The sequence below is a fragment of the Etheostoma cragini genome, chromosome 10 (assembly GCF_013103735.1).
Source record: "Etheostoma cragini isolate CJK2018 chromosome 10, CSU_Ecrag_1.0, whole genome shotgun sequence".
Taxonomy (NCBI): domain Eukaryota; kingdom Metazoa; phylum Chordata; class Actinopteri; order Perciformes; family Percidae; genus Etheostoma; species Etheostoma cragini.
In genome coordinates this window covers 22,749,812-22,777,369 of record NC_048416.1, presented here as the reverse complement: position 1 = coordinate 22,777,369, position 27,558 = coordinate 22,749,812, and the positions used below count along the sequence as shown (strand labels likewise).

At 38.1% G+C, this 27,558-nt stretch overlaps 1 protein-coding gene across 6 annotated transcripts in view; it reads left to right on the top strand.

The window, feature by feature from the left end:
* fam13b (family with sequence similarity 13 member B) overlaps positions 1-27,558 on the top strand; it is a 65,618-nt gene that overhangs the window by 26,285 nt on the left and 11,775 nt on the right. For 4 of the 6 annotated variants that reach the window (XM_034883040.1, XM_034883044.1, XM_034883039.1 and 1 more), the window contains exons 7-14: positions 6,976-7,103; positions 20,951-20,995; positions 22,722-22,817; positions 23,489-23,636; positions 25,051-25,148; positions 25,405-25,462; positions 25,769-25,898; positions 26,335-26,406. In XM_034883040.1, coding sequence (XP_034738931.1) covers positions 6,976-7,103; positions 20,951-20,995; positions 22,722-22,817; positions 23,489-23,636; positions 25,051-25,148; positions 25,405-25,462; positions 25,769-25,898; positions 26,335-26,406 — 775 coding nt within the window. The remainder of the gene's footprint in view (positions 1-6,975; positions 7,104-20,950; positions 20,996-22,721; positions 22,818-23,488; positions 23,637-25,050; positions 25,149-25,404; positions 25,463-25,768; positions 25,899-26,334; positions 26,407-27,558) is intronic. The other 2 variants (XM_034883042.1, XM_034883043.1) reach the window with 2 other exon arrangements.

Sequence of the window (27,558 nt, the reverse complement as noted above, 5' to 3'; positions counted from 1 at the left end):
CCATCCTCTCAGAGTCGCAAACCTTTTCGCTAGCCAAACCGCCAGTAGCCTCATTAGCTTCTCCGCTCGATTCCCCTGTCGTCTCCGTCACAACGTTTTTCCTTCGTGGCATGTTCTCAGACGGTCTTAAAAAATAATCACTAATACTCATCGCAAGTTTAGCCGGCGAGAAGAGACTACCTTGTCGCTTTTTGCAGGGTATAAACTGGAGAAATAGAAAAAAATAAGCGCCAGCGCCCCTCGTCCCGACTGTCCCTTAAGCCGCCATCTTGAAAAACCCCTACTGGCACTTCTATGATAGCATTGAAATCACTATATTTTTTAAACACTAAGAAGGCTTCACAACATGAAACTTTGCTCCAAGTATCACCAGGGGCTCTACACATTAACACAGGCACTGAGAACATCGTTATTGTACACAGAGTTAACTGAAAACAAGGTTTTGAACAACTCACTGTAGCTCTTGTTGTTTCCGCTAACAGCCATCTTTGCCAGTCAAAAAGAATCGATCTCCGAATGCGCATCCTCGATAGGAGGAAATGTCATTCTTACGAGGCTCCTTTTTCAACTACAAGGCCAATGTCCATCTTTACTCTCCTCCCTCAATTATTTTTGACTTGATAGATGGACGGCGAACGGAAAAACCAACAGCTACAGTGAGTTCTTAAACGCTTCCTTTTTAGTAAACTAAAAAGAGTATACAAAAAATGTTCTCAATGCTCAAGTTCATGTTTAGAGACCCTGGTAATACTTCGAGCTAAGTTTCATGTTGTGTCAAAACGTTGTAGTGTTTTAAAAATAGTGATTTTGATGCAATCATAGTAGTGCCCCTAGCACTCCCATTCTAAAGGCCATTTGACCAAACAACGATAATATGGTATGTCTTAAAAGCGGCACTTCTGTGCTAACTATGCTTTTAAAGGAAAGTCTGACTCTGGTACACTCACAAAAAGACCCTCGGTTACATTTTGGCTAGAGTAACGCTTTAAGTAATGTCATAGAAACATAGCTCCAATTTTGCCGGCCATGTGATCTTAAGCAATTTTCTCTAATGTCATTCCCTTTTTTAAGACAAAACATCAATGTTCTACCAAAAAGGTGTGGGTTGTAAAAGAGAGATAATTAGATTAAGATTAGATCAACAGTCTTTTTATTTCATTTTACAGTTTAGTTTCTATAACTTAATTTTATTTTTTATTGTGTGATGTGTCAGATTAATAAGAATAAGGAATATAACATTTCCAATATACATAATAAGAGAAAGAGAAGAAGAAGAAGCAGCAGCAGGGACATTGATACAGCTGTAAAGACAAATCATCTGTGCACTGATCCCTATGTCTTATGTAAGGGGGGGAGTGGGTGGTTCAGAGAGGTAGAGGGAGAAAAAAGCAGCCAGGAATATGGAGGTGAAATGGTGAGAGTGCAAAGGGAAGAGAAAGAATGAAGGGAGGGATGGTGAGGGAGGAGAAGGAATAGAAAAGAAGCTGGTGATGATGTAACCAGGCAACTCACACCTACATCCCCTGCACTACACTGGGGATGGCTCTCTGTGCGAACAAACCGTCATGAAGGGGACTATATGAAGAGCCCACACACACACACACACACACACACACACACACACACACACACACACACACACACACACACACACACACACACACACACACACGTCATGATGTTCAGCAGCAGGGGACAGCCATATGGTTGGAACATATACAATTATTTAATTGTGACACAATGAGAAGCTGTTAAGCAATAACTTACTCAATTTGGAACATGGAGGTTTTTATTATTAAAGTTATTCAAGGAGGTGGTGATGGCCTAGTTGGACAGTAAAGGAGATTAGACATGTAGTATGAACACACACAGCTACACCACCCACACAAACGTTTTTCTTTTACACATCAAGTGTTTAGAAATATGCAGCTGCAGCCCCACTGTTGATTTATTTACTTTGACTGCATTTTATGAGTGGTTGGAGAGAATATGAATGCCTGTAAATCGGTTTCTAACACATGGAAAGGTAAGAATGACAGAAATATCACACAGCCCATTCACTGCAGGAACGTTAAGGCCGTGTTACAGTCTACGCAGCCGGTCTGGCGCTCGCCAATGTGACTTCAAAGTGATATTGCTCTTGCTGGTGCGGCAAGATTTTAAGTGCGCAACCAAAGGGCAGGTCACTCAATTATTTCAGTGGCGCGCGACAACCAAATGCCAGGACTCTCAGAGTGATGGCAAGTCTCCCTTGGAAACTTAGTGGGTTAAGATGAGTTATTTTGTGGTGAAAGAAAGGCTTTATCCGACAAAGTAGGTAATTGAATCAAATCAAAGCATTGACGTCAATGCTGCTGCTAGTTCTGCCGTTATTTACCTTTTTACCATACTTTTTTTTTTTTTCTTCTTCTAGTCTGTAGAAATAGCAAAGTCTGCAGCCTTTCCTAATTAGCGCCACCACTTTTCAGGAGAAGACTGCAACTAGTCTTGCGACCACCATACGCGAGTAGAAACCTGTACGGCGCTCCCATGACATCACACTAGCGCTCAACAGGTTGGCTTCGGCAAGTATACTTCACGCTTTAGGCCAGAGGGCTTTTCTCCAGTGGTACCGCTGGCAGTAAACAGTACTGTGACACAAGAATGAGCCACAACACGGAGATTAAATTGAATAGTTTGGATCTTTGGTACTAAGAGCTTTTTTTTTCAATTTCTCTTGCCAGAATGCTAAAATGTTTATTTTTAAATACTCCTAATTTGGAGGCCTCACTGTTTGAAACGAGACAATTAGATGTATTTATTTGATTAGGACAATGCACATTAATCAACATTTCTGTAACTGCGCCAGTGTTAGCCAATTGGCTAATTTTCAACTCTTACCTAGCATGCATGTCTTTTTGGTGGGAAGAAACCGGAGGGGGGCTGCTTGACTAAATACCTGACAACCAAAACTACAATAGGTCAGCTTCTATCTTCACATCATCCAGCATATGTCCCAGGTACAGTCTTTTAGTGAACAAATCAATATATTAATTGCAATGACTCTATTGTAAAAATTGGCAATGACTTCATTGCAGTGCTTCTTCTGTATTTCCCCCTTGTGCAAGGCCAAGGCTGACATGTTGTTTTAAATGTAAACAACAAAGGAAATAAAAATGAAACCCTGCACTTACACACACATACATGATTAATTCTCAAAACCTTCCCATGTGAAGTTTGTTTTAAAAGGGAAAAAGTAACTAGCAGCAATAGCATTTAAAAATGAAATTATGAAAAATATATTTTTACATAAACTTCGAATCTACAACACCCTGCAACTTATTTTTTCCAAATAAGAAAAAAACAGTTTGTCTTATTATATATTATTATATCTTATTATATACATATTTTATATTAATGTCAAACATGGTCAAGCGTGTGAAACACCACTATCATCCACATTTTGTATAGAGTTACAATGCATTGACTGAATTGATGTTTAATAATCTAACATCAGAATGAAGAGGGCATACAACAGAGCCTCGAAAACAGTTTGAGACTTGTAATGTCAGTCGTCATTGTTCTGTGTTCTTGGCCTATTACCCAGCTCAACTAATGATTTCAGTGGGGCTTGTTGTTCTTTCCGTTTTCCATGTCGAAACTCTGAACCGGAGCGCTAAACCAGGGCCAAGGCCAAGGCCAAGACCTTTTGTTCCAGGGTGCTCTCTGTGCCGTCTTTTCACCCACTCAGGCACACAAACACACACACGCCATACAAAGTTGTACTTTTGTATCAAAAGCCTACGTACTACACATAAACACACAGCTACTTATTCTTTTTTTTTTTAATTCGGATTTGGGATTTACATAATTACACAGTTTTGCACAGTCTTAAACAAAGTGATAGGGTTTTCAGCTCTACTGTGTGTATGACCATTTCAAGTCATAATGTTGGTGGATTTTACAACACTTCTGCTCTAATATTATTAGTGTACATCACCTTAAAGCCTTTCTGATAACTAACTCAGCAGGGCCTCAAAAATTTAACACTATTTTAATGACGGCCTATAGCTCAGGGGACAGTTATACGTAAATTCAAGAGTCATTGTTCATTATGTCACCTCCTGCATTTGAAAGAGTATACCTAAGGGTGGCTTCTATATTAAGGTGATATCCAAATTATTTCCATCTCACAGATCAGCGTCCGTGATAAAATATTCTCTTAGTATTTGGCGCATATTCAAGGCATTGTCAATTCATATGAATGGTGGTTAACTTGAATAGCTGAACAAAATGTACGTAATAATGTAGAATAGACTTTAAATCAAGGTCCTTAGGTTCCACAATCCAAATCATTTTATTCTGCACATGAAATCACGCAGAAAAAAACGTGATCTCAAAGTTGAAAACAGGAAGCTGTTTATCCATCTTTAATGTTATTTTTAGTTTTATTTAACCCTTGTGTTGTCTACACGTCAAAATTGAAAATCAACACTTTTGTTGGTGCTTTTTATTGATGTTTTTAACTTTTACTAATGCTTTTGTCTCTTTTTTCAACATTTTGATGCTGTTTTTCAATGTTTTCACTTTTGTTGACATTTTCAACACTATGTAACACTATGTTTTACAGTTATTTCAGGAATTCATGGTCAATAAACTTCATTTATAGGACATTATACCTAATGTTTGAGTTAGAAAAGCAGAAATTAGGAATTATTCAGACTAAACTTAAAGGAATGTATGTTGATGGATAATCACAGACTGGAATATGTCGACTTTTACTTAATACTATTTCAAAACTACTTCAATATTTGTTTTCTGGGTTAAAATCCAACCTGAGGCCCTTTGCTACATGCCACCCCTCCTCTCCTTCCTGTCATTCTTTAGCTGTTATAAATAAAGGAAAGCCCTAAAAAAATATTTTTAAAGAATTGGCCGGACCATGTTTTTAACCTCTTTTTTTTTTCTAGTTTTCCCAACAGTAGGTGAGCTGTGTAACTACAATTGGCACAAAAGACTAGGTTAGATACAGCACAATTGGTGCAATATGATTCTGTAATATGGAGTAACAGGGTGTGGTGATCAGTTATTTTTTCTCAGCTTTTACCATACCATTAAACAGACACCTACACATTGGCGTACCATTTTATAAACACCTACATATTAAGATACACTTCACAGTGAGGCTTTATATATTTTCACCGCTAAGTTCAATTTGAGAAGCTGGTCATAAGAAAAAGATATACAATGAGAGCATCTCTCACACACACACACACAAACACACACACACACACACACACACACATTAAGAGGAATCTTGTGAGTCATCTTCCATAATCTGCACGTGACAATTCAAGTATTTCCTGACAGCCAATTGGATCTCTTGGAACAGAGGGGTTGTCATAGCAACAACAAAGTGACAGCAGTCGATGAGGTTGCTGTGGTGCTGGAGTAAAGACGAGAGGCTGATGAAGAAAGAGAATGGAGACGAGGACAGTCATACGGAGGAGAAGTCCTGTGGTGACGGATCTAGTTCATGACCTTTTAACCCAGGTTGCCTCCAGGGTTTTCTACATTTTCATTTTTAAACACTTGTTGCAAAAAAATAAACAGCAAATGAAAAGGCTTTTGTGACTGATGTATAGCTTGAAACATTAGTGTGTTATATCAGTTGTTGATATTACAAAATAAAAATGGACAGGAGCTATTTATCATAGATAAACTACTGCCAAAGGATTTCTGTTGGGTCTTGTTCACATGCTGTCAACTGTTGGTAAGAAGAGTTATTTCTGTCTACATATTTACTTCCCTTCCCTTCTTGCTCCAGCATCTACCTCTCCTTCCTCTCTGGTTTACAGTCAGATTAACTACATTCTGCCCCCATCACTCCCTCTTTCTCTTCTCTCTTACACTCTCTATCTTTGTCTGGTCTTCTTCACTCCCTATTACTTTGACCTCAGCTGAAATATACTGAAAAATGTATTTTTTGCAATATAAATTGTGTTTAATTTACATGATAAAGTTGTACAATTTCACTAGAAATATGGAGGTTTAACTTCAGTGTTAGTAACTGTTTCCGTTTCACACTATCTTTTGCAAAACCAAAGTACTTTAAAATAAGCAAAAGCAGCATTTTTTCCTCCAACTATTCTTCCCTTTTCCATCGTCTTTTCTCGATGCAAAAATCAAAAGACACATGTTAAAAACATGTTTAAATCAGGCTAAATATTAGTCATAAAAATAAATGCAATATCTTTTTTAAGTTTTGAAGCAGTGTAATAGGTTTAATAGTGTATCATGGTGGGCCTACTTTGCCTTATTACATTATTTGTCATGTGACATTGGTAAATTGCTAAATCAACATGAAAGTGAGCTATCACTAAGTCCTACTTTAAATCCTCCATCTTTTTCTTGTCCACTCCCTCCTTGTCCTTCCAAGAATTTTTTTTACCTCTCTGCTTACCGCTGTGTCTGTGGTTTCAGTGCGTTACTCATTAGCTTCCTCTATATTTAGTAGTCTTAAGGAACAAAGTGTAATTATTCATTATATGAGACAGACGTTTTTCACTGTTATAAGTGAATTCAGTCTGCCGTTCAGTTCATACACTTCACTGATAAAACAGAGAATTGAACAATAATATTGGGCTTCATGATCCAAGAAAGTTTTTGTGTCACGCCTACGCTTCTGTCTGTTCTCGCACTCCGCTTTGCTACTTGACCCTAATTAGTAACTCTCTGGTCGTAGTTCCGCCCAGAGTTAAGTAGGCGGTCCTTTATGTGACACAGAACACAATCCTGTTTTTACTGCTGTAGGAATGTGGACATATAGTCCTACTTGACTATAGTCTACTTGATGGGATTTTACTACCAGGTGGAAATGCGGTATCTGGCCATTAACCTTTGTCCTATGATCAACATTATCTCCACGTGCTATTTCATCTCAATAATGAATTCCTTATAGGGGTAACTTTGTGTCATCTTTATGTCTGTCTTCAGATCACAGAGCTGTTAGACGATGAGAAGTGCGAGGCCGAATGTGAAGAGCTGCCTCAGGATGGAGAAGAGGGTCCTGCCTCCTCTGACTCCCCACAACACACACACACTGTTGAATGCCCCACAGCCAGGTAAGATACATAACTACTTATTTATTATTAGATAAGATGGTTAATTTTATTTTATTTATTTATTTTGGCTGGGTGATCCCCAAGTGAGGATGACATGCAACAGAGGTCCCAAACTGGATTTTATAACCAGGACATTGCAGTTACATTGTATTTAGTATCTGCTGCTTTTCTTACTTTGATTTACACCAATCTTTTTGGTGTGTCATGGACGAGTTACAATAATGTCCCAACACTGTCTTGTGGCATTCGTATAATATCTCTCTATAAAAAGCTAGTGGAAGACAAATGAAAGTGACTTAAAATTGGTTTCTTGGCACAGTAGAGCTCAGGCTAGTAGCTAGGGTTGCACTGCTTTCTTAGTACTTTGGACAGGGTTAATAGAAAGACTATAAATAATCCATAAATGACCTTGTTGACTGATGTCATCTCAACTGTTGAAATACATAGCTTCTATATGTATTTATTAGTGTATACGCACTACATGTGCTGTGGCTTTTTTCAAGTTTAAATACAGTAACTTCCAGAAGATGCTGGGAAGTAATGACAGATAATCTGACAACATATCAGTAGTCTACGATGTTTTCTATGTGTATTAGTTGATCTGTGTTAAGATAATGTTAAAATGAATGTAACCTCTAAACAGCATTCCAGGTTCAAATATGATACACTAATTGTAAAAATTTTTTTTACAATTTAATGTGGTCTCCACATTTGAGTCATCTGTTCTTTCTTTAACATCATAGGCGGTGGACCAATGTACGGAGAATACAATCATCGGAAATGTTTGTTAATCCGTTTTTATGGTCCCTCTCACAGCTATTTCCATTTGATTACACTAAAAGATGCAGAGCTTGTGTTCTGACCTGTTGATGTTTTGTAGCAAGTCACCAACCAGAAGGCAAAGGTCTGACACACAAATGCTGGCGCTCACGTACACAGGATATTAAGGGCAAACTGATGAACCAAAGTTCAATCCCCTTGCAGGAACATCTTCTCAGGTTCTTCTGATCTGCTGGTCTTTGTTTAAGTTGTTTACTGAGCACTAGACCCTGACTACTGTATGTACTAATGTGTACACCTACACATTTACACACAGGAAAAGTGAGGGTATATCAGTTAGACGTGCACATTGGAGATGATAATACTAATGAGAAATACTTTTTTGTTAGTTAGATTTATCGGAGAGTAGAGAAACTCAAAAACCTTTTAACCCTGGTACGGGAAGTATCATTTAAGTCATACTGCTAATGTGTGTTTTAGTCCTGTTTGAATCAAACTATCACTTTATTATGTCTTCAACTAAGAACAGATAACATCAGAGTATTTTGACTAAGGCAGGGGTGTGCTTTGCAGATATTCTTCAGGACAGAATAAAAGGAAGTGAGCAAATAAAGATGTATTTATAAAGCGCGATATCAAAACAAAATTTGCAAAGTGCTTCACAATTAAAGATAGAGCGTGGACTAAGAACGAGGCAGGACAGGAACAAACAGCAGACAACATCAGCAGAAGAGAAAAACATCAGTTTAGAGTTTAGTCTTTTAAATTGAATGATCTGATAGTGAGAGGATTTAATATTAGAGGTTTTAATTTGAGATAAAAACAGCCATATTCCTCACTGGAAGTGTGTACATTTTACTTTAATCAAAATCAATTAAGACAGAGTTAACATAATAATAATAATAATGCAAATGGACTTGTTAGCTCCCAAATTACAGATGCGTCATGTAAAAACAAATAACCTCAACTTTCAACCATTTTATGGGCAAACACTTATGACAAATGTATTTGTTATTTTAAAGTGCATAGATATCGGTGTCCAGATTCCACAGTGGTTTATGTGTCCAATCATGAATGAAGCTGAATGAAGATAAAGACAAAACTCTGTGTGTGTGCACGTGTGTGTGTGTGTGCGTGCCTGTGTGTGTGTCAGGGTCATGCTGCTAGTTGTGCCTCACTGGCTTTTAAAATGATTACAGGCAGTAATCCATAATCCACATACACACACATACACTTTGTTACACCATACACAATTGTAAATCATGCCCACATGACCGAGGGGTGTGTTAGTTGCAGCAAATTATTTAAATTTAACGATGCTAGCCAGACCTTTTTATCTTAAGTCTCATGTCATGGTTTTATTTAAGATTAATTCTCGTTTAGCTGTGGTTAGCATGCAGCCATCATCCCTGTGACCTTGTCTAACCTGTGTCTGGTCTGGGGGATTATTACGGTATTTGTAGACCCCAGGGTCGACAGCCGAGATCACAAAGCCATTTATATAATGTAGGGCCAGAGCTTAAAGAATACATTTCTTTTAACTACTAAAAAAATATTGAGCACTCTTGATGTTTAAGCATTTAGTCTCATCGCTCATCTGACCTAAAATGAATGTTTAAGGGGGAAAATCCACTTGTTCTACAGAGATGATCAGTTATGAAACAAAAAAACAAAAACAAACAAAAAAATGTTTACTGATGGATTACTATTCTGAACCTGTATCAATTAACCTGACAATTTTTCTTCTTCGATTGTTTGTTTTATACAATTTTGGGAAAATGGTGATAAAGGCCCATCAGGTTTCACTGGGGCCAAGTTGAAATATTCAGCTTCTTTGTCCAACCAACAGTATGTCACAAAAAGTTAGATTTTATTTCCATCATTTACACTTTCAAAATAACAGAAAACAAAACAATGGCTTCTGCAAAAGTTTGGGCACCTTGCAGAGTTTAAAGCATGCTCCACCCCCTTTGGAAAGCTGAGACCTTACAGCTTTATAGATTTTTCTCAGTCTTTGTCTGGAAAGATCAGGTGATGTCAATCTAAAGGTTTTTAATGCCCAGGCTCATCTGACCTTGCCCCAACAATCAGCACCATGGGTTCTTCTAAGCAGTTGTGTAGAAAACTGAAACTGAAAATAGTTGACGCTCACAAAGCAGGAGAAGGCTATAAGAAGATAGCAAAGCATTTTCAGGTGCCAATATCCTCTGTTTGGAATGTAATTAAGAAATGGCAGTCATCAGGAACAGTGGAAGTTAAAGCAAGATCTGGAAGACCAAGAAAAATATCAGACAGAACAGCTTGCAGGATTGTGAGAAAAGCAAGTCAAAACCCATGTTTGACTGCACGAGCCATCCAGAAAGACCTGGCAGACACTCGAGTAGTGGTACACCATTCCACTATAAAGAGATACTTGTACAAACATGGTCTTCATGGAAGAGTCATCAAAAGAAAACCTCTCCCACGTCCTCACCACAAAAATCAGCGTTTGAAGTTTGCAAATGAACATATAGACAAGCCTGATGCATTGTGGAAAAAGGTTCTGTGGACTGATGACGTTAAAATATAACTTTTTGGCCCGAATTAGCAAAGTTACATTTGGTAAAAAAAGGGCACAGAATTTAGTGAAAAGAACCTCTGGATTCAATAATATGAGGATGACTTCTACAAATGGATAATGATCCTAAACACACCTCAAAATCCACGGTGGATTACATTTGTTTTCTGTTATTTTGAAAGTTAAAATGAGGGAAATAAATTCTAACTTTTTTATGACATATTATATGAATGTCTAATCTGTCATTTGATGCCTTTTGGAGACTTTTCCATCTTTTCTTGGCTTCTTTATGCACATTAATACAATTTTTTACCTGGGGTGCCCAAACTTTCAAGCCCACTGTAGCTGTTTTGCATGTGTTGTTTGCATGTAGCATGTAGGTTACCTTGCCACCAACCATGGACACATGTGCATACATACGAACATACAGATACATCAGTTATTCTCTGACACATCACTGGTTGTGTTAGCTCTGAAACAGAGAGAAAGTTTCTGTCTAGTGACTCAACTTTAACTGTAGCTGAGTAGTTTGTCTAGCACTTGACCGACAGGTTTGTCCTCTGTGGCTCTGCTTCGTTAATAGACTCTGACAGTCATCATACACATTTGACATGCTGGCAGCCTCTGCTCATTTAAAATCTTTATATAATCCCTGGTAGTTCTCTTCTGGTCTCTCTGCTTCCTCTGTTTTTACGTCTGTCCTCCTCCACTCTGTTTATATCCTATCTCTGCCTCTGGAAAGTATTTTTCTTTAGGCCACTGAAATATTCTGTCAGGCTGTGAAAGAGGACTCTTGGGATGCACTTCTGGCCCAGTGAGAAAGAGCAGAAGCAAGAGGGATGGATTAATGAAGGGAACAGAAAATTATAGGGCAGAGATGGGCCGTGAGGGAGCAAGGAGAGGGTGGGAGAATTGGAAAGTGTCCCTACTTGTGAACGACTTATTGGTTTTCAGACCTGTGGAAAGAAAAGGTCAATCCAGAAGATTGCATTTAAACACATTATAAAACACTTGACTTCAATTTTGTCCTTGAGTAAAAGCCTTCCAGCTTTCGTTGTTGCTAGTAATTTCTCACAATTACAATTATCACACCATCCTGGCATTACTGACGTATGTGCCGTCTCGTTTTGCAGATAACCAGTATTGCACTTCCTTCTCGGTGAATCCCCTTATGAGATTTTTCGTTCTGTTATTTTTAGGTGGCTTTGGAAATGATTTATATCCCACTGTGACACTACACAGTGCTGGAGAGCTCTGTTTTTTCTATTTGTAGCAAATACATGTGCACTACTCTCTTCTAGGTCAAGTACATTTGTTTTTTTCATGGGGGGTACCTGATGATTCATGCATACGTCACATAGACACAGAAATCCACTTATCTTCATAATGGCTACATGACAAAAGCAATAATTTACATTTATTGCATTTCACACTGTAAAAGATCTGTGTCAGACTCTACAATATTAGTTTGAGGCATGTTAGATTCTAGTTTGAATGCGTAGTGAATAATAGCAGTACAATGTAAACAGAAAAGATATGAGAGCAGAGGCATGTCATCAGCTCCAGTCTTATGTTTTGAATATGCAGCAAGCAATAAACAAGCTTTGGTAGTATTGCTGACACTTGAGTTCAAATTTATACTCTTTTCCATAATGTAAATAGTTCTATGAACCCAGAAAGTTATTCATTAGGATTTTAGATTAATATTTGAAACATTTTCTGAAACTCAGCAAGTCAACACAAACCTTACACCAGTGGCTGAAAGGGTAATGTGCTTTTGGTTGGTTCTTCTGTTATAAATTGTTACCTTTTGATAGCTGATCTCATTTAGTTTTGACACTGAACGCAGAGATAGTTTTAAAAAATAAATAACTTTCTTCTTCATAGTACATACTGTATGTCAGCATTGCATAGTAATGTGTAAAGTACAGATAACAGTTTAATGTAATAGATAACCATTCTCGAAAGATACGTCTAGCATTGTATTGTACCTTTTAAAACTCAAGGCATTCATTCTTATTTGTTACTGTTAGATATATTAGGAAGTCCTCCCTTTCTTTCCTTCTGTTTGTCTCACGTCATTCCCTCCTTTTCCTGCCTTCCTCACCCTTCACTTCCAGATTGTGTTGAGGCCTGGACTCCTGCATTGGGCACAATGTGTAACATGATATACTAACTGACCTAGATAGCACCACTCACCACGTGTGCTATCAGTTCTCACCAACAGTTCTTGTACAGCTATCCTATCTGGCTTTCTAAGGAGCACTAGCGTTCCTAAACTATCACGGAAAAAGATTTTATTTTGATTGTCAGCTCACAAGCTGTTGCTGAATCCTCCTTTTGTCAACACGTTGCCACTGTAGTTTCTTTGTGTTAGTCCCAGAAGATAAAGTTAAAGTTTGAGATTAGGGTTTGGCCATACTAATTAAAGTACCAGGAAGGACAAATCAACACCAAACTTTAGCAGAATCGAGTTGATGATTAACAACTAAAGTTGCATATCATTTATTCTTTCTTTCCTTGAGGAATTTCTGGAATGTTGTGGAGTTTAGGTCTTGCTCACACTCAAAAGAATTGACTCTTAAAGGATGTCAGGGATGTTTTAAAAAAATCTGTAACTCAAACATGCCTTGTACCACATTTCACTAATTTGTTGTATTGCATTGTAATTTATAATGTACTTTGGTTGTATAAACCCCAATACCAATGAAGTTGTATAAAACGTTTTGCAAATCCGTTTCAACCTATAATCAATTTAATACACTACAAAGATAAGATATTTAATGTTCAAACTGAAACTTTACTCATTTTGAATTTGATGGCCACAACATGTTCCAAAAAAAGCTATGACAGCGGCAGGTTAACCACTGTGTTACATTACCTTTCCTTTTAATAAGCGTTTGTGAACTGAGAACACTAATTGTTGAAGCTTTGTAGGTAGAATTCTTTCCCATTCCTGCTTGATGTTCAACTTCAGTTACTTAATGGTCTAGGGTCTCCATTGGTGTATTTTGCACTTCATAATGTGCCCCACATTTTCAATGCGAGTTAGATCTGGACTGCAGGCAGGCCAGTTTAGTACCCACACTCTTTTACTATGAAGCCATGCTGTTGTAACACGTGCGGCTTTGTTGTTTCAAAACCTGTGTTTAGCTTTCAGCATTAATTTACAGATGTGCAAGTTACCCATCCCATGGGCACTAACACACCCCCATACCATTACAGATGCTGGCTTTTAAACTTTTGGCTGATAGCAATCTACATGGTCCTTTTCCCGGAGGACATTGCGTCCATGATTTCCAAAATAAATTTGAAGTGTGGACTAGTCAGACCACAGCACACTTTTCCACTTCAAGTCCATCTCAGATGAGCTTGGGTTCAGAGAAGCCGGGCGGGGTTCTGGTTGTTTATGACATATGGCTTTTGCTTTTCATGGTAGAGTTTTAACTTGCACTTGCAGTGCAACCTGAGGGATTGGATATTGACAAACATTGTTCTCAAACCATGTTTTTATTTACATTTTACAAAACGGCCCAACTTTATTGAAATTGGTATTTGTAGAATATACTTGTTTCAAATTGGTTGGCAGGTGTCAAAAATGGTCTAACCAAATGCCCAATAGATTCAGTCGGTGGTTGAAACACTGTTAAAAATCAGTTAATTAGATTGCAGTTATCCATAGCAAATAGGGCTGCAACTAACCGTTTTCTTTCATTATTAATTCTGTTGATAATTGTTTAATAAAGAAATGAAAAAAAAATAGTTAACAAATGCCCATCACAAGATGAAGTCTTTAAAATAGATCAACAGTTCATAACCCAAAATGATTTAATTTACAAATCCTCACATTATCGTCTCAGTCCCCCAGGTTACTATGTTCTTATCAGCACCTCTGAAGTAGCTAGTAACACAGAGTTAAAAGGTTCATTTGATTTAGATTGGAACAACTCATCAAGTGTTCTCAGCTTATTCTGTTTATGTTCTTTGTCTTTATCACTTCTCTTTGTGATATCGCTTTGTTAAACTATTTTATCAAAGCCCTTTTTGATCGGCGTCTCTTTCTAGTGCTTGGTAAAATCTCGTATCATCTCCAGCATATCGTCTTGACCTGATGTCTAATCCTGTTGGAAACAAACTTGCTGACTCAGAGAAACATTATGGAACTACACTTGTTTCCTTGGGACTGACGTAGACACAGATATAACTGTGAAATGCATATTTGAAATACAGTAATTAATTTGAATACGCCTCTTGCTCTTTTCTGTAATGATTTTTCTCTGTTACTGTTATACTTTATTCTTAATTTTTACCTTTGTTTTGTGTTCATATCCTCTTCTTTGTGGTCTGTCATACTCTGCTCAGGTATCACTGTCACTCGTCTCAGTAATTTGTTAAATGTATGGATATGCCTCTATTTGTCTGAAAAATACCATTAGAAAAGGCTCACAGGGCCTATAAAAGACGCAGGTGTGTGAGCATCTTGCACGTGTGTGTGTGTGTGTGTGTGTGTGTGTGTGTGTGTGTGTGTGTGTGTGTGTGTGTGTGTGTGTGTTTGCGCGCACCATTACGTGGACCAGAAAAATCAATTGTCCCTCCCCCTTTCTGCCTTGGGATTTGCTTGCAGAAGTCCTTACCTTTTTTAAGATTGGCTCCCAACTTCAGCTCCTCCCATCTCATTGGTGCTCCTGGGGGTTGTTGCCAGGTTACATCAGAAGCTCATATATTTGAGCAGAGCTCTGGATGTTTACTGCAGCACTTTTACAGGCAGTGCAGACTGAGACAACCTCACACACACTCATCTAATAACACACACAGACACCACAGAATGCACCCAGGAAATACTCTGCTACTAGACCTGCTGGTACTGTCGCTGGCACCTCAAAGTGCTCAACTGGGATAACGCTGGCTTACAGACCGACTTGATTTTGACAGAGAAGAAATCTGAAGGAGAGACCAAGCTTCCCAGCTGGTTACTGCTTCTACATGAGATGTGTCAAGTGGTTACCAGGCAAAAACAAGAAGGAGACAGAAATCGTGCTGAGTTTGGTTCAAAGTCAAGCCGACTTCTCTGCAGGCTTTGAAAAATAAAAAAACAGACTGGACTTTAATAACCTAAACTGACCTCACTGAGATGGTCTACCAGACTTATGAGGCAGCATTGAAACACCTTCAGGCTGATAAAATAAACTGAGACAAAACATAAAGGACACAACACATTGAGAGAAAACACAGCTGGGAAAATAAGAATGGCCTGTGACATTCTGCTGCAGAGGTAAACATCAGGGTTATGTAACTTCTCTAGTCTGACTGGAATAAATGATTGGATGGATGACTGGACGAACGGGAGAGTGAAAGAGGAAAAACGGCAGGAAATGGATGAATTAAGAAGATTAATTAAAAAAGAATTGGAAGTGTAAACGTAGAAGAATGAATCGTCTTGTGAATGAATTACCAGAAACATTTATGATAAGTGATGTAATACCTTTTTATTATGAATGGTGGAATGGAGGGAAATGAGATTGGATTGCTGTTTCTTGCTCATTGTTTTGTTACCAAGCAGATATGACAGAGAATAGAGAGACAAGAGGAAGTCTTTGTTTCTTGTACAGGAAAAGACACCAAGCAGATTAAGAGAAAGGGATCATGGTATTTCTTAATAGCTGATAATGTGTTATGCAATCTAATTACAAAAAACGAGGAGCGTGAGAGGATGTGTCAGCGTTTTGCTATGTAGAAGGGCAGAAATGGCACTTATGTACCCTTTTAATCAAAAAAAAGTATTCCCTCAATAAAATACATCGTTTCAAAGGCATGAAGGTAGGTGCACTCACAATTGGAGTAAGTTCGCCGTTTCTTAATAAGCTCTTATCAATTAATTTGAAAAATATAACAAAATATTTCGTACTCCTCTACTGTTAAAATGATTGGTCAATGAATTGACAGAAAATGAGTTGCAGCATCTAATTTTAAGAAACACTTATTAATTAAGTCAATTTTTTAAATCTTAGTATTTATTTAAGGCTGCAACTAACAATTATTTCTAACTATTACTCTTCTGCAAGTCCAAGATCAAGTCTCAATGTGTTTTAATCCGTCTAATGTTTAATTGACTTTGGTATAAAGCAGAGACAACAAAAAAATCCTTACACTAGGGAAGCTGAAACCAGAAGATAGTTGATATTTTTGCTTGAAAAATAACTGAAATATTAAATAGGTGAAGAGTAATGTCCTGGGCAAAGGTGATTTATAAAAAACAAACTTTACAAGAGAATGTGTGCTCCTCCACGTAAACTCTGACCCATGCGTACGCACATTTTGGAGACAATAGGAATTGACGACGCAGATGGTAATGTGATGAACCAAAATCAAACTACAGAAAGTAAATGTGGGAATAATGATTACTCTGAATATTTTTATTTAAGTATTGATGCCTCTGGTATATTGAAGTTGTCCCAGAGTGCCGTTATTCCTGCTGTTTTGGACGGCATGCTGATATATATAAGTGTTGTAGGAATTTGCGTGGGTGGATGCGTAGACTGCGGACATTTGTAGTACCTCCTATGTAGAACAGAGCAAAGTCAGGTTTGCTGACAACAGCACCTCTCTGAAATCACAACAAACCTCAAACTCACTTTACACACTATCCATCACACACAAACACAGTTACTTCCACATAAAAACACATAAGGAGTAAAAGATGCTTGCAGGCTTTTTCTTTCTCTCTCTCTCACAATCACGCATTCACATCTTTGTTTCCTTTATATCAATAATTGTTTTAAATAATGTAAAAACGTCCTTCATCAGACATTTTCCTTGTTACCATCTCCAACGACAACACAAAGTTCTTGTCGTTTTATTTTCTTAATTTTTTTAAATTCTGAGGTGTTTTTGTTGTAGTCTTATTCAGTTGAGATGAGGCCATTGATACCATAGCACAGGCTTTCAGCTCTGCAGAAAATATGTTGGGGAACTGATACTCTTGGCCTGTACAGTACATTTGATATGTTTATAGAACATGCTGTACGTTAAGGCCAGTTGCGTAATTTTTGCAAAAAAAAGTACCTTGACAAAATGCTGAAAGAAAGCAGAAACTGTCAAAGCTGGACTGAACCAAGCATTTTTTCAACTGAGTGTTCAAAAAATAAGAACTATACCTTAGAACAGAGTATTAAATATTTCCAAGTATGAAATTCTATATTTTGCTACAGTAGATTAACAGCAGGGTCAGGGCTAACTATGCCTCTACCAATATTTGAAGGTCACAAACCTTCTGTAGGTATAAAATGCTATTACAATATGACATGAGGTCTTTTATTCCTTACTTTGAGAAGTGAGAGAAGATTGTGCAGTACAAAAAACGGTCTGTTCAGCTTTGCACAAATCTCTAATGGTTTCATACCCAGTAAAACATTTAGTGACAGTAATATGTCACCAGTAAATTGGCAGAAAATGTCTAGGTTATGGGGTTCACATGGAGCTATTCTACCATGTTAAAATAGATAACAAATGACGATTTAGATAATGCAACCCTTCAGGAATGGATATGTGCCTAAATGCCCACCTTTTAAAGGCGTTTTAAGGTGTTATGGTGGTCTTGTATAAAATTGTTAGGGTGTCAATTAATGTAGTTATAAAGCCATTTTTCTCAACAGGATTATAGAAATCATGACATGAAAGACAACTTTAAAACTTTAAAGCTATAATGTTAACATGAGGGTGATATCCCTTGGCACTGAAATCTCTGGGTACTGAAAAGTGTACACAGGTTAGATGGATGAATTGATTCTGTATTATAATATTATGTTAATATTTACTTTATACTTTCTATTAAAATAAAAACCCATGTGCATTACTTAGCCCTCAAGTGACGCTCACCTTCCTTCTAATGCAGTAATCTGTCAGCAGAGAGATTTTTTTGTGCTGTAATCATGCTGAGGGCTCTGGTTAGCAGATTAACCCAATAGGATCTCAGTGAATCTGGCAAGAATTTGTTTTACTTCGTCACTCACCTCTAATGCCTTTAGGATGTGTTTGCTGAAACAGTTAGGGTAATCATATAATATTAAACTAATACTGTGTATAATGTGTTTTAATCTCATTTAAAATTAAATCAAACCAATGAAGATATGCAGCTCCTGGATATGAGCAGATGAAAAATAGCATCAGTTGTCATCGCTAAATCAGTTTTGTTGCATTTGTTTGTTTCTGAAACGTTATCAAAGACAGTCACTGTCTAAGTAGGTCGAACAGCTAGCTAAAAGTGTGTCTCCTTAAGATGTTATCAAGGCATCAGCTCTGTATATTTCTATACATTTTTGTCTCAGCAATGACCAGTGGATAGTTATCCCCTGAATGTTTTATTAATATATTTGTTAGAAAAAACAATGTTAGTATAAGTTAATTATCTTATTTTGATCATTTAAAAACAGAACATAAAGGTGCATCTTTTACTTAAGTTGCGTTAGAAGATAATTGATGCTGTTGGATATAGTATAATGGACAACAGCGCAAACACAGTGGTGTGTTGTTCTTTGCAATCTGTCATCCTGTACCAAAAGGGCTTTGCAACATACAGTGTGCCCTGTCGTATAGAGCATGTATGTTAGTATCATAGCTAGTAAAGCAAAATTTCCACTTTAAAACATAATCAAAACCACTTTCTACTACATCAGGGAACTATAATGCTCAGTCCAATCTGGCCTCCCTGGTCTCCAGTCAGAAAGAAATGCCCAAAAGGTTCCTATAAAGGTTGTCATGTATGGACCTTTAGGGCTCAACTGATGCTGATAGAAGTATTATCTCTGCTGCTTCTTAGGGAGTTTGAGGAGGGCAGAAATACTCCAAAGGCGACAACAACGATTTTAGTTGTAAGAGTTTAGCGGGAAATAGTAGATCAGATATTATCTTTGCTACTTAAGGCCCATGGGTATTATGTAACATCAGGAAGGACCCTATCAAGGATCTATTGTTAGTGATTCAGCCACCCAGTGTGGCCCCTCAGCAGGAGAACCTGAGCCATCAGATGTTATCAGCACTTTGAAGGGACAGTTGCTGCTGTAAAGAGCCTGCAGAGTGCATTCCTGATTAAGGGGCATGTCTCTATGCTGACTAACTGAAGATCTGATGTAATCTCTTTCCAGATAATTATGGACTCAAATATATTTGTCAGATGTTAGAGAGAGATGACCAAAATAGATGTTGTCCTTACACAAAATTAGAAGCTTTTCACATTTCATTACTTCCCTCACACCCAAGCAGGCTTACTGTTTGATATCAACACTTCTCTTTGTGTCTGTGTCTCCATTGCACACTTTCACAGTCAAGGTTACAGTGTTAAGTGTACAGCAATGTAAGATGCTTGTTATATTCAAAACCTGTAAGAATCAAGCGAAGAGAAGGAGAATAAAGGGAAAAGAAACACTGTGAAGAAATGAGAACTTCAGAGAAAGATAAGCAAGGGTAGAGATGATATAAAAAATATTTTTGTATGAAGCATGATGAGAGAAATGGAATAGAAAATGTAAAAAAGGTAAGCAGAAATAATCAAAGTGGTATGTAAATAGAAAGAGATATTAAAATCACGAGACAAATAATGAAAGGAGGGCAGAAAAGATAGTTGGATTGCAAGAAGAGAAACAAGAAGGAAGGGTGAGAAGAAAAGATGGAGAAAGAAGAATAAAGATGGAGGGTATTATCATTTCCTACAGTATCCCACATTAATAATTCAGTCTGTATCGAACAACCTCAGGACTTCTAACTGGTGTTAGTGTGTGTGCGTGCGTGTGTGTGTGTGTGCGTGCGTGTGTGTGTGTGTGTGTTAAAGAGCCAGCATACATCCACACAAAAATGTTGTGGAACTTCAGCTGTTTTTCTAATCAGATGAGTTCGACAGCCTAAGTCACACACACTATATGAGACGTACCCAAGCGCATGGCAAGATGTGAACAACCTAGTGTTGTGTGTGTGTGTGTGTGTAGGAGTGTTATATAAATCTGGCATGCCTGTCAGTGTGTTTGTGAGGCCGATGGCAGGCTGCTGAATCAACAGACACATCTGAGTCGCCTCCCTGTTTCATGCCTAGCCCCCTCACACACACACACACACACACACACACACCCACCCTTCAATCTGATCAGCAAGTTTTAGCAGAGGTCTGTAGCCTAAATAACAATCTGTCCGCCCAGAGTGGCACCAGAGACTGAATTGACACGTGGCACAAGGGATCTTAGATCAGGAGACAACTGCAGTGAGAACATACACTCATTATGCCGAATGCAGTCATTATTCTTTATTTCATTCTTTTTCACCTCTACTGCTTTAAACACTCAGCAATTGTTCTCTGGCTCTAAAACGTACACACAGTATGCACATATGTGTTCATGGTTATTGTCATTCTTCTTTCCTGTTTTGACTATAACTGCCCAACACCCTCCAAGGTCATTTCATGTCGGTATGGGAAAGGAGTCGAGGAGTACGGGATGTTCTAACCATGCTCTCTTTCCCCCCACAGCTCCCACCTCTCTCCTATATCCATTTTGCCTGCTGACTCTGCTGAGTGAGTACACAAACACACACACTCACCAGCAATCTAGCCACTCGTTATAACGTACATAGACATTTCTTTGTGTACACACACTGTAACAACCTACACTAATATACACCTAAAATTCCAGCCACACAAAAGTGATAAGGAAGCAAGAGGAAAGCCAGCCTTATGTTTTGATTATGAAGCTAAACTAAAGCATTTTGCGGCACTCTGTGCTTTTAGAGCCTCAAGTACATGAACTACTCAATCACATGACAGTCAGGCTTCTGGCTGTTCACAGCATGACATGGAAACAGAGTAAGATTATTTTTTATGATGATATACATTAATGTTAATATACTGACCTGACTAGCACATTTCCAGACATCCATTAGATAGCTGCAAGGGCCTTGGTTGCATAGACCGTCTTGTTTCTCTGAGAGTGTTTAATGTCTTTACTTTCCTCTGGCTACCAGGATGTGTTCAAAAGGGCTCTCCTCTGTTGGGAGGCATGAAAGGTTTTAGACGAAATTCAGACAACAAGAGGCAAAAACACATGGTGCTTTTTATCAAAAGTGTGTGTGTGTGTGTGTGTGTGTGTGTGTGTGTGTGTGTGTGTGTGTGTGTGTGTGTGTGTGTGTGTGTGTGGTGGGGGGGGTTAAAGACAAAGGCTGCAAGCATATTTTACAGGTCTTTAACTTCTACTACTGTCTGCAAGAAGTCAGAGTAAATTAAGGAGGGATACTTTATGATCATGCACACATACACGCGTGGAGAGCAAGTTAGATAAAATCTCAGTGGAGCCTGTAGATCAACCATCACATGTTGATGTGGAAGAATCAGAATGTGACTGCTGGTGTTACCTTTTATAGGCCGTAATGTCTCCTCTCTTTTCCCTCGCTTCTACTTTACACATTATTAATCCTTTTTAGGTCCTTTTTTAGGTTTTTGGCTCAATAAGGACGTATTAGATAATTTCAGTGATTTTTAGGCTAAAAAAATGTTTGATTCATTATTCACCTTCAGTAAATGTCTCTTACTTTACATAACTCACTACCAGAAACATTTCTGTTTTTGGCATGGAGATAAACACAGCAGTTGTTGATTGATTAGTAGAGGTCTTTCTATTCACTAAAATAGGTTGATGAGAGGTAGACTTATGTGATGAGGCTTACATGTGGTTCCAGAGATGGTTTTAAGCTGTGCATCATGACTGGGTTATTGCTAAACATTATTCTTAAATGGGTGAACAATCAACTATGCTTGCTGGATTCAATGTAACTGATTAAGTATAAAAAGAGCACATATCTCATGTAGAGAACATTCAATTGATAATCATTGTAGAACAGAGAATATTACCTGTATTTTACAGTTTACATAAGTTATTGAACTGTTAACACATTTAGATGATTAGTTTTTATTCTGATCAGTCACGGGAAATTAGATTGTTTGAATAATCAGTAATAATATTACTAAATATAATGTAGTTCATTTTCTGTTAGGAATTCTTGCTGGTGAATATTACAATGCAGGTAGTCTCACATTGCCAGAACTTCCTCCACAAGGGCTGTGGAGGAGGGTCTGGTTAGTCCACACAGTATCCAGGGTGAGAGAGAAACAAGATATCTGGCAGAAATTAGGCGAGGAAAATGACCTTTTTAGTCAAATTTAATGCATCATCACACCGTGTAAAAAAAAAGAAGTGAATACACATAAATCTTGATAAATAACGGCCATGTGTTTTTTGTGTTTCCAGGATAATCCAGCAAACCATCAGGGCTGCAGTGAAGCAGCACTTCTTTGATCTGAAAACCTCCATCGGCCAAGACCTCAGCAACTATGACAGCCAGGGGTAAGAATGTATACACAAACCTTAACAATCATACACATACACTACATTGAATTATGAAAATTACAATTCGAGTATAAGAACATATTCACACAGATGTTCTGTACAGCTATGCCAAAACTGTGCAGACCTTTTTAAAATTTTATATATGATACGTTTCGTTTAATTATTTTAGGGAACCCAACACGTCAAGCCCCTTTTTCCTTTGCATGTCTTTTTTTTATTATTATTATTTTGTAATAGATGTAACACTGTTTTTTTGTCAACAAAAATCTAATCTAAACAGCCTGTGGTGTTTTTCTTCTGTCCCTCCAAGCACCTGCTGGTAGAAACATGCGTTACACAGATTCCTCAGAGGTTGGATGTGACATCGGATGACTTTAAAGAATATTTGCCATAGTGAACATTATGTACAAAAGCACGCACCCAGACAGATGGTTCAGGTTACCAGTAAATATGTTGACAGCTATGATGTTAGTTAGCAAACTCTACATGTTGATGGGAGCAGCTGTTCAGTTGTCATTCCCCTCTGAGACAAAATAACATGTCCGGTAGTTTTACACAGCTTACTGAAAGAGGCATCTTAATGTTCCCATGCACTTCCACCATAAAGGCACAGTGTCAGTGTTATTTTAAGTTTATTTTTATTGAGATTTTTAGTTATTGTTTTCAAGGGTGAGTCCCAATGAGCCTGCAGACCAGGGTTGCCATGGAGACGAGGAGCAACAAACTGACCCTGAGGACAGTCCCTGCGACACAGAAGGGGAGACCCCACTCACGCAGACCGAGAAACTCATACAACACAGCCAGAAAGACACACAGGTCTGTGGCAAACACACACACACACACACACACAACCAAATTCATACCACACACACTGTACATCTGCACATGCTCAAACACACACTATCAATGTTTTAGGTTGCATATCCAATACACATCCGACAAATAGCACGGAATCATCCATGTAACTCACACACACACACACACACACACGCACACACACACACACACAGTGTGTTAACAGACGATACACAGATCCTGACCAGTTGCTGTGTGGGCTGGCAGCATATTTCCCATAGCTAAACTCCTTCCTGTCTCAGTCTGTCCGTTCATTGCAAGGCTAAATGTTTGATATTATCAGCACAGTCCGTCTTTGTTCTGATTTGGTTGCTACAAAAACTGGAATTCTACTGGAATAGCCACCAGAGAAGACAACAAACATGTAATACAAATGTACACACAGATTAATGAATATACTGAGACATAGAGGCAGTGTTTTGTTCTTACTAACTCATAGTCACGAGGGAATGACTCAAGGCTGAAATATACTTGTAAAGAAGTGCTGCTGAGTGACCAGAGCAGTTCTGCATCGTCCACAATGCTGCTACCTTCCCTTAAACTGCCCTTGTCTCAAGAACCGTTTTTAATGTCTAGACTAACTATTGAGAAACCTGTCACCTCTTGCCAAAGAATAACAGCCACACATGTGTGCCAAACTGCAAAACACACACACACACACACACACACACACACACACACACACACACACACAAACACACCCTTTACTCTCTTTACATAAAACCTGTCTGATATGTGCTTCATGTACAACAAATATACATTGAATCATCATCCTGCTCCTCACTACAGCTCCAAATTGTTCCAAAGATTCATGCGCAACACAACACAAACAGTCTGATGTGGATATTTAGAGCCTTAAATCAATGACTCTATAGTTTAAGCGATGACGATTACGATGAAACCTAAAAGTTCTGGGTTAGAAGTTGTGTTGGTAAAAGCCCCTTCAGCTTTCACTTTGGGATTTTTTTATAATTTCGTTTTGAGGTTTGAAATGTAAAGGTTTAGAGAGATGAGACAGATAATCATTTACTAAGGTTATATTTATGTAAAATATTACCTCATTGTTTCCCTGGTATTTATGGTGTTACCTTTATGAGTAGTAATGTGTAGGGTGGCTCAATTACATATTTATTAGTGCTGGATTCTTTCCATTTAAGACAAAGCACAAAAACCGCGTGTTCCAGAAAGCTCGAAGGAAGTGAAACATGATGATGTGTGTAGTTTCTAAGAGTAGGGTTCACCTGTTTATGTACAATTCCTTTTTGTTTCTATTCATACCCAATAATGTCTCTTGCTCTGCTCAACTAGTTTTGTTTAAGTCTCTGATTTCCATTCATAAAAACAATCAAGTTAGTCTGCTGTTGATTTCTCCCAGGATTCATTGGACTGTGGCGCCACCCTGCAGGAGAGCTCGGGAATGGACCTGGATGCAGAGGCTGTCAGAGATGCTGAGAACAACGTCAACAGCGCCAGGTGAGCTGGGTGGATTGTCAGTTTGCCTGTATTAAGTTCAGTTTCACCTTACATCAAGAATGTAAAGCACAGTTATCAGAGTGAGAATGAATTATCAAGACGAATTTGAAAACGTCAATGAACATTTTAGGTATAATTTGGACAAGGTAGATATATATGTGTGTGCTACATATTGTGAGAATTTTGTTCCCTTTACTATTATTTACTTTATGTTATTGTTTCAAATTTGTCTACTGTTTCTTATCTTTGTTTTTAGTCTGGACGACCAACCCTGTGATATCATGGAGCAGACTCAGACTGACACCATAAGCTGTGTAAGTAGCAATAAAATGGAATAGATGAAATAATGGTTTCTGTGTTGATTTTATTTCAAAGGAGCCTTTTAAATTAAATTGAATTACAAGGACAGACGAGTCATTTTTGGATCTATAAAAAACATTTGCCAAGTTATTACATCAAATTTATGTTACAATATCTGTCTCACTGCTGTACTTTCCTTCTTTTGTTTGCTTTTAATTCATTTCTCTTTTTTTTGTACCTTTATCTCCAATTATTTTCATTTTTCCTTCATTGTTTCCATCCCTGATTTGCTTTTTTGATTTCTCTTTCTCTTCCTCCAGGATTCAAGTTCATGCCGCTGTGATCAGAACGCCAACACCAGCAATACCAACATGAACCACTTATCGCCATGCCAACCAAACTCTGGCCACAACCCCCACCTCCAACTCTTCCCTGACAACCAATGGGAAGGTAGGAGATATGATGTCAATATAATGTCATTGTAATAGAGAAGGAAACTGTACAGTAAAACAGACCTTTCAATGGTTTTCTATATTGATGTTATTTATACATCTACAAAACACTATACATTAATGCTGTTGTCTTTAAAAGCTCTCAATTGTAAAATTATGTAGTAAATTTAATCTCAGAAAGAAAGGGCATCACAAAATCAAATATACTTGAAAATAAACATTTGTATCTGTTTCCCAAAAAATCTCTTTTGCGAGTTGTCACCCATAATTCTTTTAAATGTCTAATATGACTCAAGGAAAAACTCCATTGACTGAATGAATGTTGAAGAGTGAAGTTGTTCAGAATGATTGACCTCACTGCTCCTCGTCTCCACTGTCTCTTCCTGTCCCTCCTCCTCCTTTTTATTCTCTCCGTCCTCCTTTAATCCAAACAGCTTCACCCCCCTCACATCTCCACCTCCCTCCCATAGATTTCTCATGCATGCATCTGCAAAAAGAAGGCCAAGGTAAGTAGTTTCATATCTACCTGCCCATCCACCAGCCTACCTGTCCAGTCTTTCATCTTTTCCCATTGCCGCTTTGGACACAATACAGCAAACTTTATTGATATTCACACATCTAAAAATGTGCTTTTGTAATACTGATTATAAATAAATCCCTGCATGTGAAACACTCTTCTTCTTGCTCTCATCTTTGCTCTTGCAACCAGATTACTGGATGGATGGATCAGGACACTTATTCCTGACTTTACCTGGTATTAAAATCCAATCTAAGTTATCTGATCACAAGTGGACAGCTTTAATTGCATGTATTCCCACCTGGCAGTAGAATGTGTCCTCCAAATGCATCATGAGTGACCACTTGGGAATGGATCTAACTTCTTTGCTCTATATACGCAAATAAAACACGTGACGTGCAACTTAAATATTGGAATTTCTGTAGTAATGTCCTGCATTTCTGTTAATCTATCAACGCTTTATGAAATTAAAAATACCAGCAGCTGCATTTTCCAGGAAACTTCAGGGCATAGAGCTCCGACAGCCGGCAATATAACAGGAATATAATAGCACAGGAATAAAAACACCCACACATCCCAGACAGTATGATAACAACATCCAAAAACACAATTCACTTTTAGTGGTTTCTGTGAAAGGAATACTTTGAATTAGTGCGTAGTTCTGTTCACAGTTTAGTAGGTGGTTCTTAATGTGGCCCAGGACACATACACATACTCACTGCAGTAGGAATGTGGCCATATGTGACCCAGACCATCTCCAAATGTGGTCTGAGTGATCGGATGTCAGTGCGTCCTGGGTGCTTTCACACCTGTACTTAGAGCTGTCCACTTGTAATCACATCACTCAAATTTTAATACCAGTTGAAAATTGGGTTTTTGCTCCTCTGTTTCTTGCCACTGTCACATTATCGTCACAAACCCTCCTTCACCCTCTCCGTTCCCCTTTTTTCCCTTGATTCATCTCAATAGCATAGCGCTGAAAGTGAAGACTCTGTTAATCAGGCAATGAGTGTCTCTGCAGAGTACCGAAGAATATAAATTAATTTGTAGCTAAACCACTCCTCCCAAATGTTTTTTTATGTGCATCTGATTGATAAATGTACATCTTAATTGTTAAATTTGTCTTTTCTGTCCCTCCTTC